Source organism: Columba livia, chromosome 13, assembly GCF_036013475.1.
Source record: "Columba livia isolate bColLiv1 breed racing homer chromosome 13, bColLiv1.pat.W.v2, whole genome shotgun sequence".
NCBI lineage: Eukaryota > Metazoa > Chordata > Aves > Columbiformes > Columbidae > Columba > Columba livia.
Genome location: NC_088614.1, coordinates 11,528,181 through 11,542,120, shown reverse-complemented (window position 1 = coordinate 11,542,120; position 13,940 = coordinate 11,528,181). Strand labels below are relative to the sequence as shown.

The 13,940-nt window shown below is 54.4% G+C and overlaps 1 protein-coding gene across 5 annotated transcripts in view; it reads left to right on the top strand.

The window, feature by feature from the left end:
* The window catches only part of VAC14 (VAC14 component of PIKFYVE complex), a 61,705-nt gene that overhangs the window by 42,055 nt on the left and 5,710 nt on the right, over nucleotides 1-13,940 (top strand). For 4 of the 5 annotated variants that reach the window (XM_065028989.1, XM_065028987.1, XM_065028988.1 and 1 more), the window contains one exon: nucleotides 13,362-13,536. The exons of the other annotated variant lie outside the window; for it this stretch is intronic. In XM_065028989.1, coding sequence (XP_064885061.1) covers nucleotides 13,362-13,536 — 175 coding nt within the window. The remainder of the gene's footprint in view (nucleotides 1-13,361; nucleotides 13,537-13,940) is intronic. 5 annotated transcript variants of the gene reach the window in all.

Genomic DNA, 13,940 nt, shown 5'->3' with positions numbered 1-13,940 from the left:
GCTTGGGCAGGGTCCTAGTTAAAAGCTCTTCTGTATTGTGGCCACCTCAAATTTTTCCCTCCGGCTCTAGCAGGATGAGCTTCGGCCAGTGAGGCAGTGGGACTGTCTTGCCAGGGCTTCTTATGGTGACTCATGCCCCAAAAAATCCGGTAAAGCCAAAAAAAAGAAAAAAGAAAAGACTCTTTCAAGTCACGTTGTGGCTCACGTGGGGTAGGTGCAGGTCTGGAGCCCGAGGGGTGAGCCGTGCCCTCACGTACTAGTGGTTAGCTCTGAAACCTACTGACAGTGGTCAGAGTGCTGGTGTTAACTACATCTGTTGCCTTCTGAAAAAGCAAAGCGGGAATAGAGGAGGAAAACTTTTACAGGACTCTTTGGAAAAGATTGATCTCTTGCTGTAGAGACCCAGTGAACGTGGGAGCCTCGTGGTGCTATTTTTAGCTGCTTCTCAAATTGAAGCCATATGTGCGTTCCCACATTACATCCTTCCCCTGTCCACAACCCCGCTCAGCTGTTTTGCACAGCGGGGTGAGAAGCCAACCTCTTGTTTGACTTGGGAGATGCTGGTGATGTTTCCTCCTGGGCTTGGAGAGCACGAGGGGGATGCTTGAAAGGCCAGGACGGTGTATGCTAAAGCGTGGTACTCCCCCAGCACTGGCACAAGCCCTTTGCTCCCCTTGTCCCTGTCGTCTTCCCCTCCCCTCCGGGACCAGTGCTGCCCTTTCTGCTCCTGGCCAGCCCAGGAATGGCAAAGCAGGGAAGGAAAATAGACCTGTTAAGTTTAGGCAATGATTTCCAGCCGAAGGATGAGTGCTCATGGAAAAGGAAAACAGGGGATGGGTATTTTATTAAAGCACAGCACAGCAGTTTTCCCTGTCATGTTGCCAGTGGGCAAGTTCAAAGGTCTGTGAGGTTAAGCAAAGGGTCTACGGTTAAAGGTGGTTTATTTTCTAACCCAGTTCAGGCCTGTTTGTTCCTAGTTTGCTGACTCCGAAAGGACTTTAGTCTCTCTGCTGGTATGTCCTCAGAGTCCCAGAGGCAGAGGTTATGGTACCTCGCATGGTTTGAGCAGAGATCTCTGCAGGAACCTATGGAGGTGGAACCATCCCTCGCTCTGTAGGGACATGTGGTCCTGTGGAGAGGCACTCACAGCCCTTGTGGGCAGAGGTGGGGGATGTGATGGGTGGTCTCACCACCAGTGACCCCGGTCCCAATCTGGGTATCTTGATGTGGTTTGCCAGAGAAGACAGGGTAGAACCTAGATGGAAAAACAAACTACCTTTAAAATAATGGGCAAACAGCTCTGAAAGCTTCTGTTTGTAAGGAAGAATCCAGACCGTTTCCTCTCCGTTGTCTCCATCTGGGTTGGGGAGTAACAAACACATCACCAGCACACAGTCCATCTGCTGGTGCATCCAAGAGGTGCCCTTCTTGGTCTGCCACCCCCCGGCCAGGATCCAGCGTGGCATCACCAGATCAAACCAGTGTGATGCCTGGTCTGTGTCACCACCCCAGGGGACCTCAGGGAGGGAGAGCCCATAGCCATGGTGGAGCTCGTGTTGGGGCTGGGCCCCAGCAGGAGGAGAAGGGAAGGGAGTATACAGAAAGGGGCTCTTCAGGGCTCTTCAAAGCTGCTTAGATGCTTCCTGAATGCCTGGGAGAAGGATCCTTGTTGTGAAGGAACATGCCAAGGGGGCTCCAGTGGTACAAATTACCCAGTCTCACACTTTCCACCCCGCTCCCCTTGAGACAGAGAGAGGAGAGGTGGCAGACCCACTCCCCTGGTCTCTTCCAAGGATTTTTTTGGCTTGGCATCAGTGACCTGCATCACAGCAGACGGGGGTTTCCTTTGAGGATCGGTTTCTCTTGCAGTCACTTGTGACATTTTTAAGCTGGAAGCCAGAAAAGTTGTTCTGCCTTCGAAACTCTGAATTCAAAACGCTGCCTTCTCCTTTTGAGTCAGGCATGTTTGCACTCAAAGGTGGCTCCCAAAGGGCTATGGGAGGCGGGAGCATCAGTGTTACCTCTCACCTTGATGAGCAGACCCAAGACCTTCCGTCCTTCTCGTTAATTGGGATCTCTCTGCCCTAGCTGGCACGTGGCCGTCCTGGACTCAACAGAGCCGTTAAGCAAGAAGCAGATATTCCCATTCAGCTGTGCTGGCCTCCCGACGATGGCTTGGAGCAGCAGAAAAATGCGGTGGAGCTTCCAAAAGCATCACATGGCTCCTTGGAGCAGCACGGCCGTCCTCCGGGCAGGAACCCTGCGGGGGGAAAGCTGCTCGGATGGTCAGGAGGCAGGCAGCCGAGCGGCACCAAGCTTTTTGAGCTCACACCAAGATCTACAGACTGGATTTAACGCTTGCTTGTTGGTACCAGCACTATGGGATGGGGGGATTAAGTGTGAGGCTAAGCCCTGCCCCATGGACATCAGGTTTGCTGCTCAGAGCATAGTTTGAGGACAGGGTTGGCTGCCCTTGGAAAGAACCATCTTCTTCCTCCTTGTCCCTCCACAGGGCTGGTTGTACAGCCCCCGTGCTGTTCTCGTTGTCTGTCTGAGCTCTGAAAGCTGGTTTAGCTCACTAAGCTGAGCCTAGTGCCAAAGCAGCTGGCTTTTTGCTGTTCTCTGAGATAGAGCAGCTTAGGTATTTGTGGCTGAGGTACCTTGCCAGGACGAAAAATGAATCCTCCAGGGTATGGGATGTGCTCGAAGGCTGGAGACATCCCTGTGCGTGTTGTGTGCAGATGCTTTGAAGCTCAGGGCTTAACTTTTAAGACCAGAGAGGCCGTTTACTTGCCGAGCTGTGCCACCCTGGGGCATGAGAGGACACCTGAGTCAGCACTTAGCAACTCCATGCGTAGGGTTTGTCTCAGCTTGTTTTATAGAGCTGTTAAATACACCTCCCCGCTGCCTGGCACCTTCTAACGGCATGTCTTCTGAGGTTAAGCTGTGTGGAGAGGGGCCTGGGGTGAGTTTTCAGCCACATCCTGTGTGATGCACGTTGCAGGGCTTGGCTGTTTGACATGAGGATGGTCCTTGGCTTTTTGGGGGATGCTTAAACCCCATGGAGGATGGCCAGGAGGGTGGGCTGGTTCTCCATCCCCTCTGAAAGATGTAGACTGGATCACATAAGTTTATTCAGCTAATTTATGGCGTTAGCTGGGGAGCTGGAAAATCCCAAGTCTCGTGACGGAGCCGCGGGTTTATGGCTCCTGCAGATGGGAAAAGTTCACCTGGCTGGAAATCCTGCTTTTTCCTTGAGATCTCAAAGTCAGGTGGGGATGAGGCCAGCGGAGAACTGGACGGCGAAGAGATCGGAGCGTTTGCTTGGCCAAATATCTCGATACCTCCTGATGAGCTGGATGCTCCCAGGGCTGGGATGCGGGAATCCCCACCTGCTCCTCCTTCCGTCAGGTGTGCTGATGCCACAGGGCGCCCTCCAGCTCCAAACCTGTGCCCCAAAAGTCCCTCCACCAGCAAGTGATTCAGGGCCCAGGGGTAGACACGTGTCACCTCTTCCTCTCTCCCACCCTCTGTACCGCTGCATTGCAGAACAAAACCTGCATTTGTTTTTGCGGGAGCTGTTCAGCTTGTATTCAGCAAAGTGCAAAACACACACAAAAAAAAAAATGCAGCCCCTTTGATAAACTGTGATATGAACTCGGGTAAAATCCAAACAGCTGTGAGCGCTACAAGGGAAGCTTCTGTGTCGGGAGGCAGTGAGCCTGCGAAAATACACTGCGCTGCCTGCCAGGATGCTCGCTGGCCGCCTGCCCTTCGGCTTAATGAACTGTGTGCTCTCCACCCCCCTGTGCCTTGCAGAAAGGAAGAACCGGAGAAAGCTTTCTATTTTTTTTTCCACCCGTTTACAAAGCAGAAAGCAGGGCTCCCTCCCACCCACGCCCCCGGCCAGGCATGGGGTGGTGGAGCATCCCTGGCTTTTGCTCCCCAGAATCTCCTCTCCCCAGCTCTGCCTCCATGCAGCCATGGGAAACCCCATGGCTGGAGATCCAGTGCGGTGTTTTAGTGTTGTGGGGACACCCAAACTCTGCTTTTACGTGTCTCCCACTGCCCAAGCTGAGCACAGGCTCCTCTCAGGCTTTAATGTGAATTTAGGACAGGAGCCATCAACCAAGCTGTACCCCCAGCTCTCAAACCTCCTGTTTTACTTCATGCAATAGGCTCTGCAAGCCCCAGGGAGCATGTGCTTAATGAGGTTTTAATTCATCAGGGGTGTGGGACTCTCTGATACCCTCTGCAGCCCCATGGAGCAGGAGCTGGAGGGGGGGAAAACCCAATTTCCCCCAGGCTGGAGGTTGGATCTGGGGTTGCAAAGCACTGGGAGCCATCAGCAATGTGACCTGCGTGATGGAGGAACATTGTTGCTCTAAGGGTGATTCCCTGCTGGGGTAGCAGGAGCTGGGCCAGCCCTTCCCTGGAAGGATGGGAGATGCCTCCAGTGAGCCATGGGGACTGGAGGAGCCTGGGGGAGACCAGCTCTTTGTCCTATCCACCAAAGCTGCTCCAGGACCAGCCGTACACAGAGCTGCCTGGAAGGATTTAATGGATTTTCCTGTAGAAAAATGGGAACCACATGTGAGCAGCAGCGCCGGAGTGGGCTGGGACTAATTCGGGTCAGCGCGAGGGTGGAGGGGAGGAAAGGGAAGTGTGCGTAGGGGAGGAAAATCCTCCCAAAATGGCCAAGTTTCTTCAAAGGGCAGGTCACCAGAGGGGGATATTTGCTCCTTCCCAGCAGGAGTGCTCCGGAAAAGCAGGCTGGGGAAGGGGGGAGCTGGGAAAAGGTGGACTGGGTTGGGGGAGAGGAGCCCACAGCTCTGCTTGCTGACCATCCCTTCCCCAGAGCAGGGTTTTAGCATGAGCAGCTTCCAAGGTGTTTCCCAAATTTTCCTTGCCCAGCTGATGGGGGAGAGGAGCCTGCTCCTGAGGAGGTGACAGTGGGTACAGGTGAGGGGGGTGGTTTTACCCATCAGCTGCTAAATTAACCTGTCTGATCCCATCAGTTGGGGCTTGGGGGTTCTGATGGTGTTTTGTTCTCTTGCTCTGCAAATTTGACATTTCGGTTTATTCATCTCTGCGGAGTGAAAAGCCAGGACAAGGAGTCTGGGAGAGGCTGAATAACAGCGTTTTCCCTCCTTCTCTCTTACAGTAGATCTTGCCTGGGATTATCCCCAAGGCACAGGGCACGCTCGGTTAAAAACCTCAAGGCAAGGCTGAGTGTTTTGCCTCCTGCTGCTCTCATCAAGGGATTTCTTTTTTTTTCCATTCCTGGCTGCTTTCAAGCATCTCACAGCCCATCACTTTCCGCCGGCAACAAGCACACAACCCTCCCTCCTCACGGTTGCAGGCACAAGTGGCAGGCGGGCAAGGATGCTCCGACAGGTCCCACAGTCACACTTGGCTGCAGGTTTCCAGCAGAGGTGGATGCTCGAGGCTGGATGCTGCCCCGGGAAGCGCGCAGCCCAGCTGCAGGCTCCACAGCTGCCACCCACGGGTCCAGCCCTGCGGGGAGAAACACAACTTGTCCCTACCAGGGGGATGCAAAAGCTCATCCACCTCTAGGGCAGTGGCCTGCTCCTCAGCCATGCTTTTAGGGGTGAAAGCACTTTCATTTCTTTATCTTAAAGCAAAGTGATGGGGAGGGAAGGCGAAGGGTAAGCACAGGGACTGCGGCTCCCACCTCTCTGCAAGCCGTGCACGCCCCAAACCAGATCAGCCTCTCCCAGCTCCTGTTGTCACAGCTTTGCGCCCGCTCCTTTAACCTATTTTATTTGAAGCAAAGGGAAATTATAGGGGGAGAAATAAGGCGCTTGTCAGTTTTCTTGAAAATTAGGCCACAGCTGTCAGCCAGAAAGGGAAGCGTACATCTCCAAGGAAGGATCTGCTGCTGCTTTACGCATCTCCCCCCATCCCCAGCCAGCCCCTACCCTTCTTCCCCTTCAAAATCAAGGATGCTTGCCTGAAAACATCGCTGTTCTTTGTCATTCCTGCTCTGAGGTCAGGCTCTGGGGGGCTTGGTTGAACATGAGTCGTGTCCCTCAACTGGGGTGGTGGGCTGGAGCCAGGCACACGCTGTGACACTGCTGCCTGTGCCTCCTGCCTGGGGCTCCAGACTCACATTTCCCTTCCTTTTTGCTGTCGAGTCACCGGCAGGTTTAAAAGTCAGAGAAGTCCTGTCTCAGGGCATTATTATTTTTGCTTTCCTGGAGGGTTCCAAGGAAGACAGCTGCCTGCTGTAGGTGCTCAGATGTTCCTACAGCAGCTTGTAAGCTTTGCAGGTCATCGATGACCGCACACTTGCAGGCAGAAGAGCTTAATCCATGTGTCACTGTAAGGTTTCCTCAAGGAAACTTGTGGGACACACTAACTTGGGTGGGTGGATGCTGGTGCTGGATGTGGGCTTGCCCTTGGAGGAGCTGTCACATTCATCTGTGGCATGTGTAAGACTTGAGCAATGTTTTGGGTTGAATGGACCATTAAGTTTCCAAAAATAGGTATCTTTTAGCTTCTGGCCTATTCCAGAGGGTATTAGCAGTTCATCATCTTCTGTGCTGTAGATGATCAGAAGAAACTGAAGAAGTCTGAAGAAACTTCTTCTGAAGAAACTCTTTGTTCTCCTTGGTACAGTCCTGTTTCCCCCCCGGTTTGACCTGGAGCTGTGGGGATTTCATTGATAAGTGCCTGAAGGTGTTAGATATGTGCTTTATAAACCAAAGGGGAGCTCTTCCAAGGGTGCTGTTTTCCAAGCAGCCAATGTCTGTGGTGGGGACAAGGCTGGATTCATCACAAGTCAAGGTGGACATGCCCAGGAGGTGACTTCCCAGTGGGGAAGCCATCCTGCCAGCCAGGACAGGGACCTCCCGCTGGTCCCATTGTCCAAAGGGAAGTATGACAAGGAGCAGAAGCTGAGGCTCTGCAGGACCGAGATGCTGTTCTGGTCTGAAATACTCATGCATGAAAGGAGGCACCGTGCTTCTCTCAGGAATCCCCCTCAGTTGCTCTAGGGGTCCCTGGGGATGCCTGGGGAGCACCTTAGGGCTGAGGCAGCCCTGGCCCAGTGCCCAGCTGGCACCACGGCTCATTCAGCAGTTGTCAGGCTGACGGCTTCTGCCGAGCAGACGCTCCGTGGGAGGGTTTTCTTGTTTGCACTGAAACACTCTGCACCTTTCCCTTTTCAAGCAAAGGCATCGCAGGGCTTGTCTCCAGCTTCCCGAGATCCACACGTCTCCTCCCCAGATCCATGCATGTCTGGTCTGTGGCTTTCACTAAATTTCCTGGGGGAACTTGATAACCATCACAAGAAACTAGGCCTGGTGAGGTTGAAAAGAATGTTCAGGCTTTGTTGTATGTTAAACTAGGTCTCCCCCAAAGGCTCTCATTCTTCCTGCTGATGGGCTCCCTTTGATCCAATACTCCTGTTCCTGGTGTCTCAAAGAGCAAGACCTGAATGTCAGGACATCGAGAAGAGTCCAAAAGCCGCATAAAGAAGGAGACATGAGTCCTGCTTTTGCCATGAGTCCTGTTTTCTTCCTGCTCAAGCAGGCTCTTTGCTCACCTTGGGCGAGCCGTGACAGCTCCCGGCTCCAGAGCTGCCCTTCCCAGGACTTGTCCGTGCTCTCCAGGGCTTTTCTTGGCCAGGTTGCGCTTTATGGTTTCCCATGTCCAGCCAATGCTGATGCTCCACCATGTACCTCACTCCATCTCGGTGTCTGCAAGCCCATCCCCAGGAGAAAGACCCCAACCAGGTTCTGTCTATATCTTTACAAGGACCTGAGCTTGTTAGGGAAAAGTGCCAGCAGAGGCTTTGAGATGGGAATGGGTGGCTGAAAGAGAGTGGGGGGGCAGAGCGTCCCTCTGCCTCCTCCAGAAGGAACCCCCACCTCTCCTAAACTTCCCAAACCCTTCCCAATCCCTTATATTAAACACTATGGATTTTGAAAGAGGGAGCTGTCAGGGTTGCCATGGTTTCCCTTGCCTGGAGGAGCACGCTCCGGAGGCAGGATTCAGCAAAGCGGAGGGGAGAAAAATGGAGCACTGGGATTTTCTTCACCACTGTGGTGGGGAAGGACAGGGAAATGGCATCCTTCTGTTTTCCCCGCTCTCTCCTCCCTCTGTCATCCGTCCTAATTTATCTGTGCTTCCTCTGCAAATTCCTGAAGGATCCCAGCTGCTGGGCTGGGCCAGGGATGCTGCTTTTCCTGGCAGTAGGATTTTGGGGGGACAGGGGTGGGCATTGTGGGGGCTGCAGGTCCCCCTGGCAGGTGGTTCCAGCTGGAGCATCTCCCAGGGAGGAAGGGTGGTGTAAAAAAGCCTTGGGGAGGAGAAGGGAAGGGAGCGGAGGAAGAGGAGGGTGGAGAGGAAGGTCAGAGTGGCTCTGCCCTCCTCACAGCCGCGAGCGAAGCAATGGTCCGGCCCTGTGAGCCAAAAAGCAGGGCAGAGCCCCTGGGAGCATCGCTCCCCCCTGACCTTTTCTGGCTCCTTCCCCAGCTCCGGGTTTGTCCCAGTTGCTGGAAGTGGAATGAGGCACAATTCTTTCCCTGCTGGGGCCCCATGTCTGCCCAGAGCTAGTAAAGCAAATCACTGCTGTTTAATGAAGAAGCACCTGCTTAACCGAAGGCAGCAGGACGGTGCTCAGCTTGGCCAGGCCGATGGGAGGGGGCCAGCAGTGCTTCCCTCCCAGCGCTCCCCACAGGTCCCAGCGGAGTGCTCGGTGTCTCCATCTGCAGTGGGGCTGGATTTCTTTTTTTTTTATTATTTACTTTTATGGAAAACCAGACTTTCACCCCCTTTGACCAAGCACTAGGCTGCCCCGACCCTTTGCCGCCCCATGTTTTGCGTGATGGCTCGGGGCTGAAGTGGTTAAAGGAGCAAGCGGATGGGATGGGAGCTCCAACAGCTCCCTGCAAGGGTGATGTTTAGATTAGATGGGTTTCCAGGCATCATCATCGTGCTGTCAAAGCAAGAGAGCTGGGAGGGACGCCCAGGCCTGCCCTTAATTGGAGATGTGGCTCTTGAAGCCGCCCCATCGCTCTTATGTCCCCGTCCCCGGGCTTCGGCACGCTGCCCCCCAGCAGCTCCCTGCCCCGAGGCTTTCGGCTTGTCCTGTACACGGCCACCCCACCCCACCTCACCGATCGTTAACGTGATGGGAATTAGTTGCGATTGACATTACTGTGCGAATGACTCAGTGGCCACCGGTTCAGGGTGGGATATGTGGTGCTAAATGGGGTAGAGCTGGGGTGCATATGGGGGGAGTGGGGGGATCCTGGGATGACACAGGGCTGCACGGGTGGTGATTACCTCTGTGGCTCTTCCCTTGGCCAGCATCATCTTGTGGAGGGGTCCTTTAGGCTGGGGGGATGGCAGGGTTCTCTCCCCATGGCCAGGGCTGGAGGTGACCTGCTGGGTCCCTGGGGAGCCCCACTGTGACCTGGCCTCATCTGAGGCAAGGGGCAGGGGAGTTTCCCCTATCACCACGCTGCAGACAGGCGCTACCTCCCATCTGCCTGCAGCCGCCTTCCTTGGCTGTGTTGGAAAGGCTTGAATAACCCTTTTAATTTAAGGAGTTAAATTTTAATGACCTAAATACCACACTTCATTATCACTGCCGTGTGCCTGCGCCGAGGGCTGCCTGACGTCTCAGCGATGCGGTGTTGTTCGGCGGCTGCTGCCTCCCCAGGGATGCTGCTCTTTCCCCTCCTCTCCCACACTGGGAGGTGTTTGTGGACTTGCTGGGTCCCCATGAGCAAGGGGACAGGCAAGGGGATGCACATGTCACCCAGGGGGATACAGGGAGAGCCCCAGGGACAGGCATTTCACTGGGATGATGCTTTGGGAGGGATTAGCCAGCTCCTTCCATCATCACGTCAGAGTGGGGGCAAGTGGATGGATGGGTGAGCCCCAGCCAGACCCCTTATTAACTGGGGGTTTTAAGTCTTACAGCTGAGCTCTGTGTATGTGTATTTATGGGATGTGTATCTCAGGGGCTATATAAATCTGATATATATATATATATTTATAGAATCATAGAATCAGAATAGTTTGGGTTGGAAAGACCTTCAAAGCTCATCCAGTGCCACCCCTGCCATGAGCAGGGACATCTTCACCAGATCAGGTTGCTCAGAGCCCCGTCCAGCCTGGTCTGGGATGTCTCCAGGGATGGGGCATCCACCACCTCTCTGGGCAACCTGGGCCAGGGTTTCACCACCCTCAGTGTAAAGAATTTCTTCCTCATGCCTGGCCTGAATCTCCTCTCCTTTAGTTTAAAACCATCACCCCTTGTCCTGTCACAACAGGCCCTGCTAAAAAGTCTGTCCCCGTCTTTCTTATCAGTCCCTTTTCGGTGCTGAAAAGCCACAATAAGGTTTATAGAATCATAGAATAAGGTCTATAAAATCATGGCTGTATATGTATATATATTTATGGGGTATTCATGTCTGGGGTGTATATATCTGGGGTATGGCTCCTGCTCGCTGTACCCTGGGCCCCATCCACTTCCACAGCCACCCCTCCTGCATCTCAGCTGCTGCCTGGGTAGCTTGAAGCCACCTGTCCCCTGTGTGGCCTGTCTCCTGCCTCCTCCCAGCCAGCCTCGCGTTCCCCTCATGCCATTGAAGCCTCCTGGGGGATCAGCTCCAGGGGACCCTCCCGTTCCACCGGCAGTCACCCGGTGCTAGTGGTTGGGTTCAGCTGCTGGCTCCTGTCACAGAGGCCAGCAGCTGCGTAGCCAACCAGTTGTCCCCTCCTTTCGGGACCAGTTCTGGGCTTTGATGGGGAGTTTCGAGTCTCCGGATGCATCGGGACAAGCTGCTGAGCATTGGCAAACTCATTCTGCTGGTGGCTCCCAGAGAGCCCCTGCCTGGGGGCAGCTGGAGGGGGTGGGCACCCCGATGGGCAGCATCCCCCAGGGTGACATGGCTTCAAAGCAGAGGGACAGGCTCTGCACAGCTGCTCCTTTAACACCCGGACGGTTTCCAGTTTCCCATTGCCATCGAACAGAGGGGGAGCAAACCCAACCTTGCCCAGCTAATCAAAACCAGGCCTGAAATTAGAAAGCAGCTCGCGTTCAGCCCCCTGCTCACTGGGAACGCGGCGTCAGGCAGCCAAATGTCAGAGCTCCTATTTCTGGAAAGCCAGAGCCCTCCTTTTCCACTGAGGAGTGTTGGAGGGAGAACCCCTCCAGCATCTTTGCTATGGGAGGATGAGGGCAGCCCCAAAGGTCACTGAATTGCCCTTGACACGCATCAGTACAATTTTTTGGTTTGTCTGAGCTTGTTCGAGCTCTTCTTATAGCCTTTCTACCTGGAACATGTCAAACACCAGTTCCTCGCCAGCTCCAAGCAGCTGGCGACAGTGCAGCAGAGCCGGTCCCCACCTGTACCGGCACACCGGGCACTTTGCAATGGGGATAAAACTCTCCCAGGTGTTTCTCCTTGGAGGACCTATCCCCTTTTTGGGCACAGTAAATCATCCCACTTCATGGTCTGAATGCCTGGTGCCCACTCCAGCACGGCTGCTGGAAGAAGCCCAGTAAGGATGGGGCATCCAGTTATCCCCTCTTACTGGGAAAGGGTGGGACGGAGCCAGGTCACTCTTGGGGACCTGCCCAGGCTGGGTTTGCTTTGCCGCAGCTGGCGATGGCCGGATCCTGCCTGCAATGCTGAGCTATTGATTTGCTTTTGGCTCTGTCAGGCTGGACTAAAAGCTTTTCCCTTCCCCTTCTTTGCCTCGATGCTTTACTTTCCCATCGCTCTCCCTCCTCCAACCAGCCCGCGTCCAAGCAGTGAGAAATCGGGGAAGCGTTTTCATCCCCATGAATGCAGCCGGTTACGTAAGAATAATTGGGATAAATGAGCTTATTTATCCCAGCCCGTTCCATTTTAACGGGGTCCAGGGCGATCGCCGGGTTGGGTTACGTAAAAGCCCACACAGAGCATCTCATTGTCCGGCGGTGGCCACGCGGGATGCGGGATGGAGAGGAACCGAGGCTGGGCGAGGAGGGGATGGGTTGTTTGACAAGATTGGGAGGTGGGAGGAAAATGGGGGGTTTCTTCCTCCATGTGTTGGGGAGGGAAAAATATGTTTCTTTCTTCCTCGTCTACTTCCTGTGCCCCCAAAACACCAGGCTTTAGGGTATGGTTTGTGGTGTCTTTCTGTAGCTGTATTGTCTTCAGACAGTCCTTCCCCGCAGGAATAGGAGCTGGAAATCCGCGTCCTTCCTCTTCCTCACCCCAGGAGGTGTAAAGGTGACCCCAGGGGGGGTTCAGGTGTGTCTCCCACCTCTGAGCCAAACCACAACCCACCAAGTAGCTAGTGAATGCTTGCCACCCAGCCTCCCAAATGGGTACTCCTTGTTTTGCCTTCTAAACCCTTCTGAGATGCCTCCAGGGAAGGAATTGTTTGCCAGCTGAGATTATTTGGTGAGCAACAGTGCTTGGGGGAAAGCAGAGATGTTCTGGGGGATGCCAGCATCTCCCTTGGTGCTGAGGTTCCCTGTCAGCCCATGGGGAACACGTGAGGACCTGTGGAGGATCCCAGTTTCAGGAGAATCTGTGGATGCTGGGGGGCTGGGTGGGCTCCCTGGGGTCCCCCCAATGTGGACACCAGACTGCTGAGCCAGTGCTGGGCAGCATTTCAGGTGTCCTCAGACAAACTGCCCAAGAAGGCAGGAGCCTGGAGAAAAACAGGAAATCCCCAAATCCAAACAAACACGGAAGAAAAGAAAAAAAAAAAAAAAAAGAAGAAAAAAAAAAAAGTTTTTGTTTTCTGGTCTACAATGTTGAAAACCTTGAGAACGCCCCAAGGTTTGTTAAGCAGAACATTCCTGCCATGACCCTCCGGGCCCAGCCAGGCGGATCAGCACGGGTTGTGGCGCCGGCTGTGCTGTGTTTTGGGGAGAGCTTTGCCAGCGGGGTGTCCAGCGGAGCAGGGGCATATTGCAGCTTCACTGGCCAGAGCTCAAGAGTATCCCAGTATACATGTATACTGGTCTAACTGGGTCATCATGTTCAATCTGTAACTGCACTGCAGTTGTCCAGGTGGAAGGCGATGCTGAAACCCACCGAGGGAGGTGATGTGGAGTTCGAGGGCACCAGTGAGGTCCCAGAGCAGCATGACTGAGAATGTCTCTTAGCCCAGCTACATTTTTTGGCCTTGCCCTGGTGTGAATAGCTGCACCCTCCAAATGCAGACCCTGGTGTTGCCTCACAACAGCTCCTTTCTGGTGCCACCATGCTCGCCTGACCTCTAGTGCACCCATATCTCTCATCCCTGGTCCTCTCTGCAGGAAAGGGGTGATGTGCGGGCTCAGGTCAGGGTCTCATGCTCTCCCCCTGGTTTTTATCCAGGCAGCTTTGTCTACTTCTGAACGCAGAGAACATCTTCCACTCTATGGCAGACATACTGCTTCGGGAAGAGGATCTCAAGTTCGCCTCTACCATGGTCCACACCCTGAACACCATCCTGCTGACATCCTCTGAGCTCTTCCAGCTGAGGAACCAACTGAAGGATCTGAGGACCCCGGTATGGGCAGCGGGAGCAGGCTCAGCTGCTGCAGAGGATGTAATGGGGGTGGTGGGGACCTGGGAAGCCACCTGGGAACATGTCTTGCTGCTCAGTCCCCACCTGGTAGGTCCCAGGACTGGCACTTGGGTACCTGGGGTGGCCCTTTCATTCCTCCTCTCTTCAGGAGTTGAGGGGGGCTTGGAGGACATGCCCAACTCTTGTTTTTCCCCCCTAAGATGGGAACAGGCTACCCAAGCCCTCGAGCAGCTGCCACCTCCCTCCACCCTGACACAGGCCAGGGGACAGGTGACAGCAAGAGCAGAGCCCCCGGTCCCTCAGCTGTCCCTGCCAGGAATGCGCCCACAGGGTTTGCCGACAGCTGCCACCAGCACTGGCAACACCCAAGCAAGGCGAGGAGAGGG